A 19117-nucleotide genomic window follows, 5' to 3' on the forward strand; every position below is an offset into this window, starting at 1 on the left:
ATTGAACTATGAGCATAGAAATCCAGTGACTCTTGGACTTCCCCATCTCTCCCCCACCCAACAGTGGCTCTTTCCACGCTATCACTGCATCACCAGGTCTGGCACAATGGTGGCAATACATCAAAGGTAAATTATGGAGTAACATAAAAGATGACTTCTTTTGAGTCAGATGGGATAGTACAGCAGTGCAGAATTTAAAACATACTCCTCTGTCTAGTAGGACTTCCAGGACAGGGCACCGGTAAGTTTTACTATTGTAGAGAAACTGCCATTTTCTCCTTGTTCACCCGGTATTTTTAGCAGTAATAATGATAGCAACAGCGGCGTACAAAATTGAGTGATGCCACGATCAGAAAAAGCATGTTGGCAAGCAGGTATCTCCTGCGGCAGGCACCATATTCCTTTCTAAAGGCTGGGAAAGGGCAGGGGCAGCAGTGCGAAAACCACCCTGACTGGCACGCAAAGCCATCTCGTTTCAGCCCCCGGCACCGCCAACTGAGGCCCAAAGCCTCTTCCGCCTGGAACGCCAGCGAGCTGCTCCCTTCATCTGTGCCTTCCGCTGATTTTTGCAAGGGCCACCCCGGATGGCCGGCTGGGACGCCTGCTGCCGGCATCGGGAAGAAAGAGAACCTCCTGCGCCTATTAAATTGGCAGCCCCACCACGCTTTTCCCCTCCCCTTGGGGGTGGCGGGAGCAGCCCACTATGACTCAGTCATACCGTGACATCCAGCAAAGGCAAGCGAAGAGCGGGGAGCTCAGCAATGGCTGGCTCTCCTCAGGCGCAGCAACGGGCCTCCTAGCGGTCCCACTCGCTCAGTAAGTAGAAAGGCGGGCGCCGAGCGAGAGGCCTGCAAGGCCAACCTAAGCCAGAGCTGCCGTTGCCCCTTTAAGAGAGGCCGGACGCCTTGTGTTTAATGTATTAAATTGTGGCGGTCACGTGAGGCCCTGGAGAAGGGGTTGAGGAGCAGCGCGGCGGCAGGAGCAGCGTGAGCAGCCTTCGTCGCCGTCGAGGGTCTACCGAGCCCGGGAGCGAATGGCTGGTGCTGACTGCGGCTAGGGTGGGCGCAAACCCGGCAGGAAGGAGAGACTGAATCCAGGCGAGGCCCCGAGCTAGGACAGCGGCTTCCTCCGGACTGCGCGGCGGCGATTCCTCCCCTCCCCCCTTTTTTTGTCCTTGCGCTTCTTGAGGCTCCACGTTTGTTATTCCTTGGAGTCGATTGATTGATCGATCGATTGACAATCGCGCGTTTAAAGGGGCCCTGTCGCTTGGTAGCTGAGAAGCTGGGGTCGGATTGCGCTCCTGTTCCTTTAATCCGACGGGGGGGGGGAATCTTGCGATGCGCCCTTGATCTTTAGTCATCTTTCCGCCCTTGAGTTCCTTCATACTCTCGTTCTTCCTCTCTTTCACCTCGACCCTCACGCGCCTTCGCCATCCCGGGAGAAGCGGAGGGGGAAGAGGCAGCAGTATCTCTGCCTGTTTCCGGGGCCAGCTCCCCTTCACCTTGATAGCGACCCCTTCGATGTGCTCAGCATACTTCATTTAATTGGTTTTATTGAGCCATCCACTCCCTATTTCGGGCCTGCTTTATATTGCAAACCGTGGACGGGGAGGAGGTTGTAAGGTTTTTAATTGGCTGTATCTGTAGGGAGAAAATCTTTGCGAAGCAGGCAGAGCTTCTTAGCTTAGATTCCTCACTCCTCTGCCTTGAATGGGGAAAGGATTTTTGAAAATCCATCTAGGCTTTCTGTACTGGATCTTAATCGATAAATGGACCTGCTTTTTAATTTATCACCCTATTTTCCTGCTCCGGAATTCCCGTATTCTTTCTTGTCTTCGTTGTGTGCGATAGTGTGGTGATAGCCCCCCCCCCATTTAATTTTCCTTCTTTCTGTTAGGCTGAAATAGTAGCTGTGTTTCGTGTTGTTTCTTTTTATGTGGAACAGGTCTGATCCGTTGCTCTGCTAGCTGATTCTGTTGTTGTGACTGAGGGAGGGAGCTGAAGAAGAGAGGTGCTGAAGAGAGGTGTAGATACACGTATTTTTTAAAATAGATTTTTACTTAAAAGGGGGCCGAAGAGACCCAAGATGGCTGGAGGTGGTTGCGAGGAGCATGTAGGGGTGTCTTTGATCTGATGATAAAACCTAAAAGACACAGCAGCTGCGGCTGTAGAAGCCCAATTTAGAGCACTCCGCTCCTCTCCTGCCCCTTCGTGTGTGTCTTTCTCTCTTTCCCCCATCAGGCACACACTTTACAGGGTGGTGCCATTCACCAGCTCCCCTCCCTTGTCCTTAGCACATTGGTTTTTATTTCTCTCCCGTAAATCCCACCAATTAAAAATAAAATCAACTCAAAATGGCTGAGGATTGAGTAGGTCCTCTTGGAATTGTACATTTCAGCAGTTCCCTTCTAGCTCGCCGGTCTTCCTCTCCTCCTCCCACCCCCTTGCAGGCTGGTTCCAAAAGGAGAAATAGCTTTCATGTCAGAAGGAAAACAGAGGAGCAGAGGGGAAGAGGCGGGGGCTGGGCTGTTCATTAGCAGCTGAGAAATTCCTTTTCCGTTTGATCAAGGCATACTTGTTTTCCTTCCAGTGAGAGCAAACCATCACTCTCCAAAAGGCTGAGCATTTTGGAGTTGGGAGTATTGTTTCTACCTTAGTCTTACGAAAGATTAAAAAAACAAGGCAATTCTTGAGATCAGAATTCCAGAGAGTATTGGAATAGGTTTTCTTTCAGTTGAATTTGTCTCTGGATATTGCTATTCTTTGGAATATACTTTTTTTTAAAGCCTTCCTCCTCCTCCTCCTCCTCCTCCTCCTCCTATTTGTAAAAGGAGCAAAGGATGGGAGGGTCCTTTTGGCTCTGGGTTGGAATTTCATCCGAGTGATTGACCGTCTTCCTACTGAGATTGCACTGTCCCAAAGCCAAGGAAAAATATCTTTTTGCTCCATTCAGCTGCGTTAGAAGCTAGCTGCTTCCCCCCCCCCACCTCTTTTCCTATGGATTTATCTCCAGCTTTTTAATGATTCAATTAAATTAAAGACTCAAATTCTAATTTCTTATGGAGGAAAAATAATTGAAAAGGGGGTCTTGAATTTAGTCAAGAAGGATATAAATTCCTTTCAGATATTAAATGGTCGAAAAGTGGTTATTAGGAGTGTTTAACGTAGGAAGTTTATATGGCATTTGGACTTCCTTCTGGATTTTGTATGGATTTTTTTCAATTCTCGGTAAGTTTTACTTTTGCTTTTCATAATCAGAAGTAAAAACTTTGTAAGAATTAAGAAAGTTTGGCTTCAAACTCTAGAAGTATCTATTCTGCAGATATTTCTATAGAAATATCTATTGTTAATTTCATTTTAGATGATTGGGGTTGCTGCTAGGAGTATACTGCTTCAAATTTTAGGAGATCTGCATTAATTGCATTCTTAATTTTTTGGTTCTTTAGCAACTTAGTGGCCTTTCTGTTGCAAAAGTGGAAACTCGTCATCATCTGCTTTAGTAGACCAAAAACTGACTTTTTAAAGAGAGATTAAAACAAAAATTCTGACCGAGGTGAGACATGGCTGAAAACTGGAAGAACTGTTTTGAAGAGGAGCTTATATGCCCCATTTGTCTGCATGTCTTTGTGGAACCTGTCCAACTTCCTTGTAAGCACAATTTCTGTAGGGGATGCATAGGAGAGGCTTGGGCCAAAGAGTCGGGGCTAGTGCGTTGTCCTGAGTGTAACCAGGCCTACAACCAGAAGCCCAACCTTGAAAAGAACTTAAAACTGACCAACATTGTGGAGAAGTTCAACTCTCTCAATTTGGAAAAGACTCCCTCAGTCTTACATTGTGTCTTCTGCCGCCGTGGGCCACCTTTGCCTGCACAGAAGATCTGTCTAAGGTGCGAAGCTCCATGCTGTCAGTCCCATGTTCAGACACACCTGCAGCAGCCCTCCACAGCACGTGGGCACCTCCTGGTGGAGGCGGATGATGTCAGGGCCTGGAGTTGCCCCCAGCACAATGCTTACCGACTGTATCACTGCGAGGCTGAACAGGTTGCTGTTTGCCAGTTCTGTTGCTACTACAGTGGTGCACACCAAGGGCACTCGGTATGTGACGTGGAGATCCGACGCAATGAGATCAGGGTAAGTGGGAACATTGCTTCACTCTTAAAGGCAGCTTTCTTCTAGACTGCAAAGTACAGCTGGTGCGTTTGACAGGGCCAACCTCATCATTAGGCAACCAATTTTCTCAGATGGTAGATGGGAGTTGAGGGGGTCCTGAGGGCAGCCCCCTGGCATTTCCCCTTTGTTGGGTACATTATTGTGGGCACCCTGGGGCCCACCCCGCTCCCTGCCCGGTAGTCTAATGATTTCAGTTGAGGTGGTGAACGCTATCACATTTTCAGTTTAAGTGAAATAGAGGAAATTATTACTCTGAATGTTTTTAGTAGAAAAGCAAACTAAAAACTTTTCCTATAAATTAAATTACTAAGCTGTCTTTTGCCCTGGCAGCAAAATATCTTTGGGCAGTTTAATGCTTGGTGCTGTACCAAAGAACATCAAGCAATTAGTTCTCTGCTTCGGGGAGCGGCCAGTTTCTTAGCCTTCTAGGCCCCCAGTTCTTTGTTTATCGTCAGCTATTGTTTACTTTGTGCCAGTCTTGATCAGAGGCCAAAGAGGAACCATTGACACTAAATGATAAACAGTAACTGAAAGTGCAGCGAAAGCTTGTTTCTTATGGTTTCTTGATTGCACATCAGCAGGATCAATACTGTTTCAGTAGCTCTGCTCCTTAATTGTGCTAGAAACAGTTTGATCCTTAATAAGAAATGTTGCCCTTTTTGCTCAAATGTAACCTTTTGCAATAATAAAATGAACCATTCCACCCAAAGGTGACCTTTTTAAAAAAAATAAATGGTTGTTTTGGTTTTTTGCCTTTTTTCTTTTTTTGCAAGGCTTATGGAATATACTCTTCCATTGCTGCTAACAAGATTTACTGCAGGTTGCTCTGTATACTTATCCTGGTACTATTCTCATATCTTAGATGTGAAAATGAAGAAGTAAACAAAAGCTGACATTATCTTTTCAGGCCTCCTTAGAAATGCATCAAGGGAAACAGGCCTCTACTGCACAGGATGTTGGGGGAGGGGAGAGAAGGGATAAAGCAATGGGAGTGTGTGGTAGGGAGATGTCTTTCAATGTAACTGTAGTTACTCAAACAATAAGGTATAAAATGGAGGTGGTGGTGTGACAATGGTCTTATACCATTTTTTTCCTGTGAAAAACAGTACTTTAAATCTCATTACTTTGCAAACGAATCTCAGGATAGAAGGAAATCTGCTAAAGCTGTGGATCATTGTATACAGTTAGAGATAAGTACAGGTTTATTAGCAGATAAAAAATTCAATATAGGATAAACTCTTCTCAGTAGTCCTGTAGAATTTTCAGCAATTTCCCTTTTTCCTTATTACTTTCAAAATAAAATGTCCATTACGGTACTCTTTGGTTCACTCTAGGAACCCTTTCTACAGACTCAATCCCTTTGCTGCTCTCATGCAGGAATGAGATGGACAGAAAAGCCAATGGACTTGAAGGCTGAGAGTACAATACTGAAATCTGGTTTTAAGCAGCTTTGTTCCCAGGGGTTGGGAGCAAGGACTTTATTACATTGCAGCCCTCCTATTTTGTAAGACTTGTCTTGTCAAATCACCACTCTTCTTCCCTCCCTTCCTCCTTTCTGGCCAACTTCCTAGAAAGGAGAAATACCAAATGAACTCGTCCCTCTCTCCTGCCTTGACTTCATGCTATGAAGGGAGATATGAAATGATCTCTTCACATTCATCCAGATGGAACAAAAGATACTCCCCAGAGAAGCCATCCTTTAGTGGTGGGGAAGGGAAGGTAACTGGAAGAACCCCAGCAGCTTCAAATTAATATTTTGTATCTTGACAATGCAGTGAAGGTAGGATGGTCAATCTGGTGTTTTGTGTTCTCCAAATGTTTTCTTCTACATTCCTTTAAATTCCAGCCAGCATGGCCATGAGCATATACTTTGGACTGTAGATTCTTTAATTCCTGACCTCTCAGTGGTTTCTGATAGTAGGTCGAAATTTGAGAGGTTTTGGAGGGGGGGGATTCTTCTATACATGGAAGTTAGGCAAAAGATTAAAATACAAAGCCATGAAGATTGATTGGACTGTAGCCATAAGATCACCTAAAGTAGTTTAGCTAGCTTTTGACTACATTAAAAATGACTATTTATGGTAGACTTTTCCTCTATGTCATCACTTCCCTTCATGCATGTTTATCTACGAAATCAGGTTGTAATCTGTACAGGTAATCATGAGGCTGGAACCAGGGAGTGGTGTTTACTCTGGATTAATACTGAGTTTAAGGGTGTGATCTTGAGTATGTGGCAAAAGTCAGTCTGAGGAACAGCTGTGTGACAACACCTGCATGTAAAGACTGGCTGGCTGGGCCTTTTCTCTTGTTCTTGCCTGAGGAGGCCCCTCTCTTCTCTTTCTGATCTGATCCAATTGCTTCAAAATCTACTAAGAAATCTGCACAAACAGGTCTACAGATTCCTTTCAAGCATCATTGTGTAGGATAAATATTTAACAACAAATGAACAGCAGTGGCTGTAAAACAGACAACCTTTTTTGTATTCCCATGTTGCCAAGATGACTCACCACTTAGCTGCTAAAATGGGGGAGTGAAGAAACCATAAATAAAATTGCTTTCCTATTATTTTCCAGTTGGACAACTAGTCTTCTTGTGTTTCGGATGGGGATATGTGTTCTGAGTTGAAAGAGTGAGTTTGGACAGGAAGGTTATTTTTCTCCCTTCTACTTTTTTGGGGGTGAGGTGCGGGGAGAAGAGGAGAAGTCAGATACCTCAGTTGAGCCGCTGGTGGTGCTACCACACCCATACAGGAAGAAGGGAAGATCTGGCAAAGCTATTGAGAAACTCATAGGATTGGCTTCTCCCCTCCTTCCTTTCTATTTATAGGCAGCTATGAGGGAGAAGAGGGAGGAATGTTGAATCAAGCAGAAAAGGTGTCTTTTTCCCCAAATATAGGAGAGGTTTGGCGATGACATGACAGATGAACTGAGACTGGCAAATCCCACTAACAGTTCAGTTCAGAGCTTGCTTCTTGTTAATGAGTCAATTTTCTGTAATTTGTAGTTATGTCCACACCCAGCTTTTTCTAGAAGTTTACCTTGTGTCCTTTTTTCATTCCCATCCATCATATAATATAGAAATCTCTATTCATTTTGGACCTTACTGTTAGTAGTCAGGCTGCATATGAAGTGAGCTAGTCAAAAGTAATCCCAGAATGTCTGGTGGGATTTCCCTGAATAAGCAGACATTGTCTGGAAATCAGCTGACCTCTGTGTCCTTGATTGGGCTGGGCAATTCTTGGTTATAGTTTCAATTGTATGGTAAAGAACAAAACCACTGCATGTTGAGCTTAGTGTATTGTTGGGAAAAAGCTTCTGCTTCTCTTAGACCTGCCCAACGTGGCACTTTTCATGGGAGAATATTTTGAAAGCTAACTTGGCTTATAATTGGTTTTTTTAAACTTATGTATGCTACTTAGCCTATCTGAACCATTTTTCATTCCAAGTTCTGAGGATGTCATTAACTGAGGTTAACTTTACAATTTAATTTGCATGTAAGTTTTCGCAAGATGTGAGCTGCTCAGTAAACCCATGCTTGTAAGAGAGATGGGCATCCACCAGTCTTTTTATACAACTATTTTGCTTATATCCTTTAAACCAAGTATGTATAACTGCAACACTTACCTTTTGTCCTTTTCATGAGTGCATATCCCTCCCTTACATTTTTTCTCTTGTAATACTGAATTTTAAACTATAAGTGAAATGAAACAGGGACTTGCTACTTTTGGAAATGTTATTTTTGTATTATGTCTTGCATATTGGTGGTGGTATATTTAATCAATATGCATCAGTAACTGATATAGTCTACACCTCTTCCTGTCTCTGAATAAAGTTCCTTTCCAGTGTCCTTCATTAAAGAACCTCAATCTTTCCATAGTATCCTTCATGTGTCTCCTTGTCTAACATCCTGGAATATCCTTCATCTCAGCCTTTGTCTAACTTCCCTTTTTAACCATTTTTAAATACTGTCCGTATGCATCTGTGCAGTGCTGTCTTAGACATCTCTTTTGCATATTAACACAGATAGCACTGTTTTCTTAATGCCCATGCACTAGGCTTTAAAAAAAAATCAGTATTTTTTCCTTAAGTTTTCCGTCGTAGTAGTAGGAAGAATGCAAGTAAAGGAAATGAGTTAAATGGGAATATGGAGATGTTGTGAAGTGAAATGCAGACATTCCAAGAGCAGTGGGAAAAGTCTTGGGAAGAGTTAAGTGAGGTCTACACTAATAAAGAAAATTAAAGCCTGCCTCTTAGAATTGGGTAACTGTTATGGGGCTTGTTTGAATGAGTTAAGGATGTTGTATTTGTTTCCACAGTGGGTATACTTGTACCATTTTTATCAGCCATGGGTAGTTTTGGTTATGTATAAAAAATTTCACAGTACTGAGATATATAAGACAAGAGCTGTAAGATAATTACTATATTGACAGGGACAGAAATTAACTGCAAATACGTGCCTGTTTATATCAAGGGACTGTACACTTAGATTTTCTTGCAGAAGGAATATTCTGGTCTGTCTACCAAGTATGAAAGAAAGACTCTTCTGACTCTGATACACCCTGAATTGCATCTGAGGTATCCCATATCTGCAATGGATGAAAAAAAAATGGTGCTGTTCATGTTCGTTTGAAATGGGGGGAAAAGACATTGAGTTTGCCCAAAGCAAATAGATTTTTGTAAGGGAAGAACATTCAGAGCAGCATCTTCAGGAAGAGATCTAGGCTTGAATTCTAATGATGAAGTGGCAAATGGACAAAGGGAACAGAGGGAGAGGTTGCCTGAACCCTTGGTGTGGCCAGGTCTGGCTTGCTTTGCCTGTGGAGGCAAGGAGCAGTCAGTTTATGTCCTGCAGATCGGCTGTTCATGCTCTCATCAACTGCCTCCCCCATCCTCCCTCCATTTGGCTGCACTGCCAGTAGCAGAGGGGGGGTCACAGAAGATGGCCTTTGTGCGCAAGTACGTTCTGGCAGGAATTGCGTTACCTGGCCCCAAAGAGGTCCAGTGCTTTTTTTGTGTTTAAAAGGCAGAGTTACACCAGCTCCACCCAAACCACATGCAAGAACCAGCATGTGAGAGAAAACAAAATAGTTAAGAGTACGGTTCTAAGGCCTTTTTTCATCCAGGAGCTGTGCTGAAGTGTCGTTTAAAAATCGTTCAGCATAAAGGGTGGTATTATGGCCTAGGCATGATTTAACACGGTCATCCTTTCTTCCCCCTCTCCCCCAGCCACCTTCTGTCTTCATCTTTCTTTTTGTGGGTGAAAATGCTTATAAGGTCACAGTTATAATTTTGCACAGGCAAGCTGTCTCTGGGTGGCCTGTAAAACATGTTGCTGTCTGTTTTCCCAGCTCCATTTTCTGCTCTGCCTATCACTTTAAATGTGAAGCTGCAGGCCTTCTTCCCCGCAGCAGACCCTCCCTCCTGCCTCCCCCCCCCCCAAACTGGCAAGGCCCGCTAATGGTCTTCTAATCCCTTGGCTTGCTGCATCCTGGATTTTCTCCTACTGCCATGATTCTTCCCCTTCCATGTTCTGTGCAGTTATTTCCCTCTACTTGGCCATGCTTCCCAAATGCTCTTTTTAATGGTTTGTAACAATTCTACCTCGTGCCTCCTCATCCTTCTTGCTAGTTTCCTGTCTGGTTTGGACAGCCTCTGCATTCTTTTGAACTGGGCTTCTGTTTTCATGGAAATTAGCAGTCAGAAAATTAAATGTATAAAATAGAAGGAAGGACAGTTTCACAGAAATTTTGGAGATTAAGGTCTAGCCATTCAATTGATCTCTGGATGTTGCCCAAGAGTAAAGGTCTGACCTAAAGGAATGTAAGACAAAGTTATCTTAGGAATTCTAACCTGTACTTAAAAAAGGGATATTTTGTATGCCCATAAAGTTGGATTATTTCTTTTCCTACTTCTTCCCAGACAACTTTCCTAGTAAGATCTGTGGGATTGAAAAACCTTTCTATGTGCTTTATTCTGGGCCATCATGGAAATAGGCAGGGTGAAATAAATGCTGTGAAGGGAAGCTATAGATGAGGATCAAGCCCATGGAGTTTCACAAAATAAGCAGGCCACACTAGTGTGGGTAGAATATATAATATTCATATATATATATGAATATTATATATAATTTTAAAGTTTTAAAAAGGAAGATTAAAAACATACATACTAATATAGAGTAAGAAAGAAAGAAAAGGGAAAGCTAAAAGTGCAAGAAAGGAAAAAAAAAAGAAAAATACAAAGAAGTGGTTTCTGATCTTCTTTATAGCTGTTGTAAGTTACAATTATACATTTACCTCTTTCTCTAAAGTTATAATATGTCTCTTTTCTTTCGATAATCTATCCTGTCTAATCATCAAAACCATAAATCATAAGTTCGGGTTTTTTTCTGTTTTCCTGCAAAAAGTCCATAAGGGATTTCCAGTCAGCAATAAACATATATGTTGTCTTTTCTCTAATCAAAGAAGTCAATTTGGCCATCTCAGCAAGTTCCATCATTTTCACCAACCATTCCTCCATTGTAGGTATTGCCGAATCTTTCCATCTTTGTGTATTCAATAATCTCACTGCAGTTATCATATATAAAAACAAAGTTCCATGACTTTTTCCCAACTGTTTCTCCATCAGTCCCAGAAGAGAGACCTCTGGTCTCAACTATATATTAATCTGTAAAATCCTCTGAATCAGTGTATGTATTTGAATCTAAAAATTTCTAGCTTTTTTACACATCCACCAAGCATGATAAAATGTTCCTTCTTACTATTTTTAGTCACAGAAGACTTCCGTATTTTGAAAGAAATACAAATACTCCCTGATCCCTGCAAAATAAACCTATGATGTATTTTTCTACATCAAGCTTGAAGAAATATATCTGTTAATTTTTGGTTTGCCTCTCCCTTTAACCATCTGACAAAAAGAAAGCATATGGGAATAAAAGTGAATACCCTCAGTGACCTTGTGGTTAGATGGGAGAATGGAGATCAGAGCCTGTGGCTTTCATTGATGCCCATCCTCATCAAGCCATGCTTGAATGAAGAGCAAAGCAGAGAATAGTTGGTTACTGCCACCACAAACCTTGATTGAAGGGTAAAAATTGGCTGTGTCCTATTTCACAAGATGACCATTTGGCCTTCTCTCTGGAATAACTGGTCCCATTCCCCAGCTAGACTTATATAGCTATACAGTTTTGGAGGACGGTGGACATTTCTTTGGCAATGGTAAATTCTGGTGCTGCATCTATCTGGCCCTAGATGCATTTATATCATTTATTGCAAAGGGATGGTAAACCATTCTTCTTCCCTGTATGAATCCTATTGAAAAAGGCCCAAAGCACCTTCATTTAAAAGTCTAATTTCCTCTGAAAAGAGGAACTCGATGGCAAAGCTTGACATTCCCACTGACCTCCCACTAATTAAAAGGGCAGAAGACGTGCTTTTTAGCATTGTCTACATTGTTCTGAAGGCTCTTTCTCATTCATTTCTCCTCCTGTGTCCGAGGCTCTGTTTCACTTAGAATCCTGGGTTTTTTGTGTTTTTTGCTTCTTTTTTTAATATCCTGATTCCCTGTCCCTGCTCTTGTGTGGTGCTCATTGGGACCACTTGCAAACTCAGTGTTGTGGGTTTTCTGGCATTGAGATATGAGAGAGTCAGGGAGAGTAGGTGGAGGGAGGGAAGGAGGAAGAAACAATTGTGATTGGATATAAACAAGAATAAAAGGTGCTGGCTTCCCCAGGGCCCTTGTGTTCCTAGCTTTCCCATCCTCCCCTACCACCTACTTTGTATGTTTTAAGTAGATTATTGGCTGATACATTATGTGGGAAAACAAGGGCCTTTCTCTGTTGAACCAGCTTGGTGTTTCCTAGCTTATTCTTCCTGCTTGGTATATAACATCCCTCAGGATTCTATGTATATGCAGTGCATATGCCATGTTGTAGATTTAGGCCTGGAGATACGTTTTCAGATCTGAGCAGAATTCTGTAGTACTAAAAAGATACCTAGCATATAATGTTCACCGTACTTAGGTAAATAGGATATGAAAGCCACTCAGGGTCAGGTTCATTTCAAGCAACATATCAGCTCTGCAAATATATACACATGCATGCGTGCATACATACATACTACCTATGTAAGTAAAGGAATACTTCCTCTATAAAATGTTTCCTGCATATAATAGGCTTTCATTCTAAGGAGACCATGTGAGTTTTCTATGTACAGGGAGAAGTGTTTTGATTCAAGTGAGAAATGTCAAAAAAGAAATCCCACCCATACTTGCAAGCAGTTTATGTCCAGAGTTCTACATCTACCACCTTATAATGTGTAGTATACATATAATGTGTCTACCACATTTTTCTGTATAGGGTGTCTATTGGATCTGATCTTGAGGTGTGGGGTGATGCATTCCAATCAAAGAGCCTTGATTTTAATTTCTTTAAATACATTTCAAATCCTCTTAGCTACATGGTGCTGTTTCATGTTTTGCAGTACCCCTTATTTCACTATAAAACATGTTTTGTTTTAACAGAAATGAAGATAACTTATATCTTCAGGCCAGAGTAGATGCAACTAGGAGGAGCAGTGGTTGTAGAATAGGAAAATAAGGGAACGAAAGGCATCCCAAAAACATGCACGAGACAGCACTGCTGAAGATTCTTCTGTGGCTTTCCAGAAAGGCTAGTCTAGTCAGCTGAGTAATTTCTGTGCTGAGTAGCATTCCACAGTACTGAATGAGGAAGAATGCTCTGAATTAAAAACCTAACTCGACTTGTATATAGACTAGGAAAAAAAATGTATGCATTTATTAATATCTTGGCAGGTCTCTGCTTTTGCTATGGTCTCAGAGGAGAACATGGCCCAGGGAGATTTAGTTGTGGGACTTGGTTTTTTTTTTTTTTTTTTGGGATGACTGGCTGCTTTCTGAGGAGAAAATGTAAAGATTGATGGATAGGGCAGGCCTATAGGGGTCACATGGCTTAGGAAGAAAATCCTAACATGCTTTATTTATACTCTTAACAAAAGTTAAATGGTCTCTAGAAACAAAGTAGGAAGACCAGTCTAGTTTTGAAGTGATAGAAGCCACCTTTGCACTTATAAAATAATGAAGGTCTTCATTTTACTGATTTTTCTGTTGTAGGTAAACTGTGTGCTGATAAGAACACAGGTTCGTTTCTCTGAATTAGGTTTTCCTTTGATATAAAGGTGGACAACTTTTTGATGGCTGTGGGCTGCACTTAGGTTTCAGGAAACGAATAAGGACCATAGTTGGCCAAACAATAAGGCAAAACAGGTGAAGCCAGAGCATATACATTATCTTCTAGGTTTTATTGGGAAGGGGGTGTGTGTCTAGATATTTTGGAATCCATTGGAATGCTTATTTTAACTTATCAAACATTTAAACTTGCTTTAGAGCACACACTACAAGTTTTCTGTATTTCCCACATAAATAGTGGGAAAGTAAACTGTTAACTGTTGGTAACTGCAACTGAAGGAAAGTCTCAGAGTTGAAAAAATATGGTTAAGAGGCCATAATTTTTAATTGTAAGCCACTTTGAGATTCTTTTAGTGATATGCAATATAGAAATGTATAAAAATATTCCTAACTATTTGGCTCTTTACAGCAATCTTTCCAGCCTACAATAGTGACCTCCACTTATTGTTGCTTTCACAGTTATGGGGGGTGGTACTACAATGCGTTAGTTGTGCTGCCTGTAGATGATGGAAGTTCCAGTCCAATTCTCATGGAGGTCACTAGGTTGGAAAAGGCAAGCATTCTTGGCCTCCCATAGTGATCCAAGAAAGTTGAAGTCAATGGCCATCACATTTTTTAATGAGCACTTTTAACAATCAATTTTCAGTGCTTTGCTAACCTAGAGCAAATAGATGGAGTATATACTATGTCAGTCCTTCCAGGTAGGCCATGGCAGATTCCACAAGGACTGCTGGAACTCTCCTTTATTGTTGTAAAGCAGCCTTTCTCAATCTTTTAATCCTGAAGGAACCCTTGAAATATTTTTCAGGCCTCGGGGAACCCCTGCACATTCAGGCTCAAATATAGACCAAAAGTTACAAAATTATTATATTTGTTTTATGTGTAGGCCTGAATATATGCATTAACAGTGTTCTTAAACTAAAAATAAAGAATGAAACTTACCTCTTCAATGTGAAGTTGTCAGAATTTGAAATAATTTTTTAAATAAATCATGATCTCCCCAGGAACCCCTAGAAACCTCTCACAGAACCCTAGGGTTCCATGGAACCCTGGTTGAGAAACCCTGCTGTAAAGTATAATAACCGAATGTTGAAAGTCTGTCAGAGATTCTCTCTCCCCCCTCATATACCAAAGAGAATCAAGAAGTGGGGCAGTATTGAGTTTCTCACTCCTTCCTCCCTTCCAGGACTGAACTGTGTTTAACAAAATGGCTGTTGATTACCTTTTTCAAAGCCATTTCCATACTCTTCTATATACCCCTCCAAATACAGTAATGTTGTGCTATAGCTGCTAGCACCCCCAACTAGTATGGCTAATGGTAAGGTTGCTGGGAATTGGCCAGAGGTACTGAGCCACACCTGATCTGAAGGAAAAATATACTTGCCCCAAATACAAAAAGATATATGGCTTGATTCTACAGAGGTATAGTGGAAGCTAAGAGAATGAGTTATGAACCAGGAAGTCATTATATGAATTTCTGCTTAGCCATAAACTCAGTAGATGATGTAAAATAACTCACCCTAAACCTCGACCTCCTGTCTTCAGAAGTTTTGAAATCATTGTACTGACCTGCCTTAGAAGCAAGGTATAAAGATTATTGGAAAGGTGTGGGAAGTACTTTGAACACTAATCTGTTTTTAAATACCTGGTCTTCCCATGCAGTTATATAAAAGTACTCCTTCTAAACCCTCAGATCTTTTCATATGCCAGTCAGATTTCTGTGTGACTTGTTTGATCACAAGCCTATCTTCTCGCAGTATTAATTTTCTGAAATAAGGGGATTGCAGCAGAGTGAGAAACCTATTTTGGAGCTTGCGGTATTCTATTTCTAACCTGCAATTTGTGTCTGCAGTTCTTTGCATCAGTTTAGGTTTGATCATCAAGGGCCATTAGTTTGCTGTTCTCTGTTTGCTTAGAAACAGACACATATTGATCAAGTATATGGTTTTCAAAGCAGAATCCATAATACAAAGAAAATTAACAGTTCAGAAATAGTGTTTTAAAAAAGCAATTTGTACTCTTGGAGTTATTTCTCAAATGCCATTTTACAAAGTGCATTGTATGTTCAAACCTGTAGGAAGCAGATTAGATAACAAAAATTGACTGGATGCTGCCTGCAGAAACAACACACCCCTTCCTATAGCTTCTCAGATCTTTTGCAACTGAAAATATTCAGTCAGACCATTCAGGTATGTAGGAAATGTAGGTTTTCACTCTTCCAAGCTAATGGTAATTTTCCCTTGACTGTGATCTTCTGTTCTATTCTCCAGCCTTTCTGTTTCCTGTTGGAGCATGGGAATCCAGTTTTAGTCTATCAAATTAAAAAACAGATTTTGCAGTCCTGGTTTACATCCAAGTTCAACATCTGTACCCATCAGATTTCTTGCTAGAGTAATGGGGCAAAGAAGAGGTTTCCCTGGAACAAGTACTGGCTATACTCAGCAGACTAAATGCTGCCTCTCCACAGAGTTAAATCGGCGTATGAGGAATTTCCTTCAAGGATAGATGGGTCATGGCTCCCATTTTCACATTATGTGTTAATGGTTACATAAAGCCATGGATGTGGCCTTTAAAGCCCCTCAAAAAGTAGCTGCTGAATTAAATTTTTAGTGTGAAAGAAGGGGGAAATGATAAAATACTTGAGGAGCAATCTTAATAATTAAATGAAACTTGGTTTTTGTCCTAGCTCTGTCTACTTTTTTGCGTGGGCAGAGCCCCAGCATGCCACTGAAAAGCCAGGTGTGGCTCCCATTCCAGAAAAGTTAGTACAGTTCTGCAATCTTTCAGGTTAAGACGAAGTCCTGCTGCTGGTGACTATATCCTGCTAAATTTGAGAGGCATGAGGTTGATGTCTGCACTTGATAATCTACAAAAAGATGTATATTCTAACCTAATTCTGCACTGTAAAATTCAAATAAATACCTGAAACTGAGATTCTTTTCCATAAAGACCATACTTCTATAGTAGATATGAAAGACTGGGCAAGATAGATATGGAGAATACTTAGTTTCACATTCTGTAAGAAATTACTTTTGGTTTTGTTTTAGTGTCATCATCAATACTTATTTTTGAATTTTATGCATCATAAGATAACAAATAAATAAAATAACATCTTTATTAAAATTATGGCTCTATCGCATGAGCAGAATGCATATATTTATCCATATCTCTGTGACCTTTGTTCTTGTGAAAAAGATAATCCAATATGCATCCATTGTTATGAACTGGCTTGTTTAATATGTGTTCACCTAGAAGTCAGTGATCAGTGATCAAAATCAGTGATCCTGGTTTTTGGGTATCGTGAAAAGTTTAGATCATGAACATATGAGTTCTTATCAATGTGTTATCCGTGTGTGAGGATCTGTGGTTCGCTTATTGGAGTCACATGTCCTTTCTTGGAAACAGAAACCCTTAAGTCTGATAGCATATTGCCCCAGGGGAAAAACAAATATTTTGCCAAAAGAAGAAAACCAATGACTGCCAAAGAGGATACCCTAGGGTCTGATAGTCTAGGGTCTAAGAATGCCAATTTGAATAAGAAATACAGTGTTCAAAGAAATAGGAACCAGCTAAGCAGCCACTTGAACAGAAAACTAACCTTGTGCTCCATCATGTTGTAAATAACTGAATACAGTTTTCATTAAGATAAAGCTAAATGAGTGTGTACCTTTGTGTTACATAACATGTAACACAACAAAAATTGAGTCATTTTTATCTGTTTAAAATATTTTTTCAAAATGTTTTTTCAAACATATGTTTTTATTTCACATGTTTGAAATGATCTGATCTACCCATAAGGAGCAAAACTAAATTGAAAAAGGCTAATAGAGATACTAAAATATTTCCCTACTGTTTTGAAGCTGATGTTCACATAGTAGCCAAAAGCCTGAAATGTGTCTTGTTCAAATTTCTCCTTGCCTGTTAATTTTTTAGATGGCCTTGAGATGAATTTGCATATCATGCTAAATCATAATATGGTTGGGTTAATTTTGGCCAACTGCTGTGTAAATCCAATCGTTGAGGTTTGTAAACTAGGTTTTCTAGCTTAATGTGTTGTGTGAAGCCAGTAATTGAGAATTTTTTTTATGATGATAATGACTTAGCCTCATATGTGAACATTACTGAGGATTGAATGTATGTAGTTATTATCACATCCATAAAAGTGCATGGTATGTTAAAGATACACTTGAAGAAAGATCCCAGTTTGCACATGGGAAGACATTGTTCTAGCCTACATGAATAAGTGGTATGTTTTTGCCTGCCTTCCTTAAAATTTAGGATAATATTATGTACATTACAAATGCCCCACCTCACCCCAAAGAGCTGGTGGCTTAAATAATCGTTGTCTTGGCTTTGATTCTGTATGTAGAATCTTCTGTTGCTTGGCTTTCTCCCTGACACCCACATAAATGCTCATATACATATGCAGTAGAGAACTTTTTTTTAATATACTGTACAGACACTGAGGCTAAACTGAAAACACAGTTATAGATAGATCCAGATGAAACAGTTGGCAGAAAGTAAAGGTTTGGATGACTGTCTTCTTTCTCTCTCTTTTTGAAGTAGGAATAAATGCTGGCAAGCCAATCTGCTTGTGTAGTCTGTTTCAGAGAGAGATGTGATTTGTAATTATCTGAGCCCCTCATCCCCAAACAGTGTACCATTAGCCCATTTTTCTTGAAGAAACAGTATGTTGGGGAGGGGGGAAGAGTGAGCAAGACTCTAAATTTGCATAGCTTCCTTGCTGCTTCCATTTAGTGAACTAGCTGATTTTTAAATCTTCTTTCTGGGATGCATTTTTCATTTTCTCTGCTTGCTTCCTCTAGGTTCTTCTTCCCCTTTGCTATGTGTTCCTTTTTGCTGACCTGGCAAACAAGCATGAGGTCAGATGCACCTTTGCACACACATAGTTATTGATCATGTTTTACTGGGAGCTAGGAGAATTTCTTTTGCCTCTATAAGTAAAGGAGCTAGTTGAATGGATGGGAAGAAAAGGCAAAATTAAGGTTTCCGGGAATTTTACTGTACTTTCAGAGTGGATGGCCTGATTGGCAAAAACTGCATTTCTACATCTCACTGGAAGGGATGGCCTTTCCCAGACAAAGGACTCTGTGTGTGTGTTTGTGTGTGCGCGCACGCGCACCAGCCTGCCTATCCCTTTGTTCTCTTGTTCTGGTGTACCATACGCTGACATGGAAAGCTGCTTTCCTGTGGCTTGGGATGGGGGAGTAAACAGGGGCAGGCTGACTGAATTGCAGGCAATGTAGGGTGAGAGACATAAGATCTCTGGCTCCATTATGACCCCAGAAATGATGGCAAAACCACAGGACTATTTATGAATATATCCCAACCAGCATTATCATCGTTACTATAACTTAGCATAGTATTGAATATTAGAGAAAAGAAATCCCCTGTCTTTCAGGCTAAAAACAAATTCAGAATTCAGAATGCTGTTATGGAATAAATGTCTGTTAGGGAAAGGCAGGTCTCTGGGGAGGTTAATGCAAGCTTAAATATGGGTCTAACCATGTTTAAAGGCATGGATATGGTTACTTACCCAGCTTTCCAACATAATGATTGTATGTCTAGTCTATTTGATAATGCTCCATATACAGAAGTGCAGTTGTTCCTTTTATTTCATTTTCTGGGTCAGTAGCTTGGAATCTCTCTCTCTCTCTCTCTCTCTCTCTCTCTCTATATATATATATATATTAAATGACTGAATGACCTGTTCTAGTTGCCAAATGAA

General features: G+C 40.8%; 1 protein-coding gene across 2 annotated transcripts in view; it reads left to right on the forward strand.

The window, feature by feature from the left end:
- The first annotated feature begins 727 nt into the window (after positions 1–727).
- TRIM8 (tripartite motif containing 8) overlaps positions 728–19117 on the forward strand; it is a 54862-nt gene continuing 36472 nt past the window's right edge. Inside the window, exons 1-2 of one of the 2 annotated variants that reach the window (XM_063307088.1) lie at positions 728–816; positions 3446–4129. In XM_063307088.1, coding sequence (XP_063163158.1) covers positions 3560–4129 — 570 coding nt within the window. In that variant the 5' untranslated portion in view covers positions 728–816; positions 3446–3559. Of the gene's footprint in view, positions 817–936; positions 3228–3445; positions 4130–19117 lie in introns of those variants that run through there. The other variant, XM_063307087.1, reaches the window with a different exon arrangement.

The sequence above is a fragment of the Candoia aspera genome, chromosome 6 (assembly GCF_035149785.1).
Source record: "Candoia aspera isolate rCanAsp1 chromosome 6, rCanAsp1.hap2, whole genome shotgun sequence".
In the NCBI taxonomy this organism is placed as follows: domain Eukaryota; kingdom Metazoa; phylum Chordata; class Lepidosauria; order Squamata; family Boidae; genus Candoia; species Candoia aspera.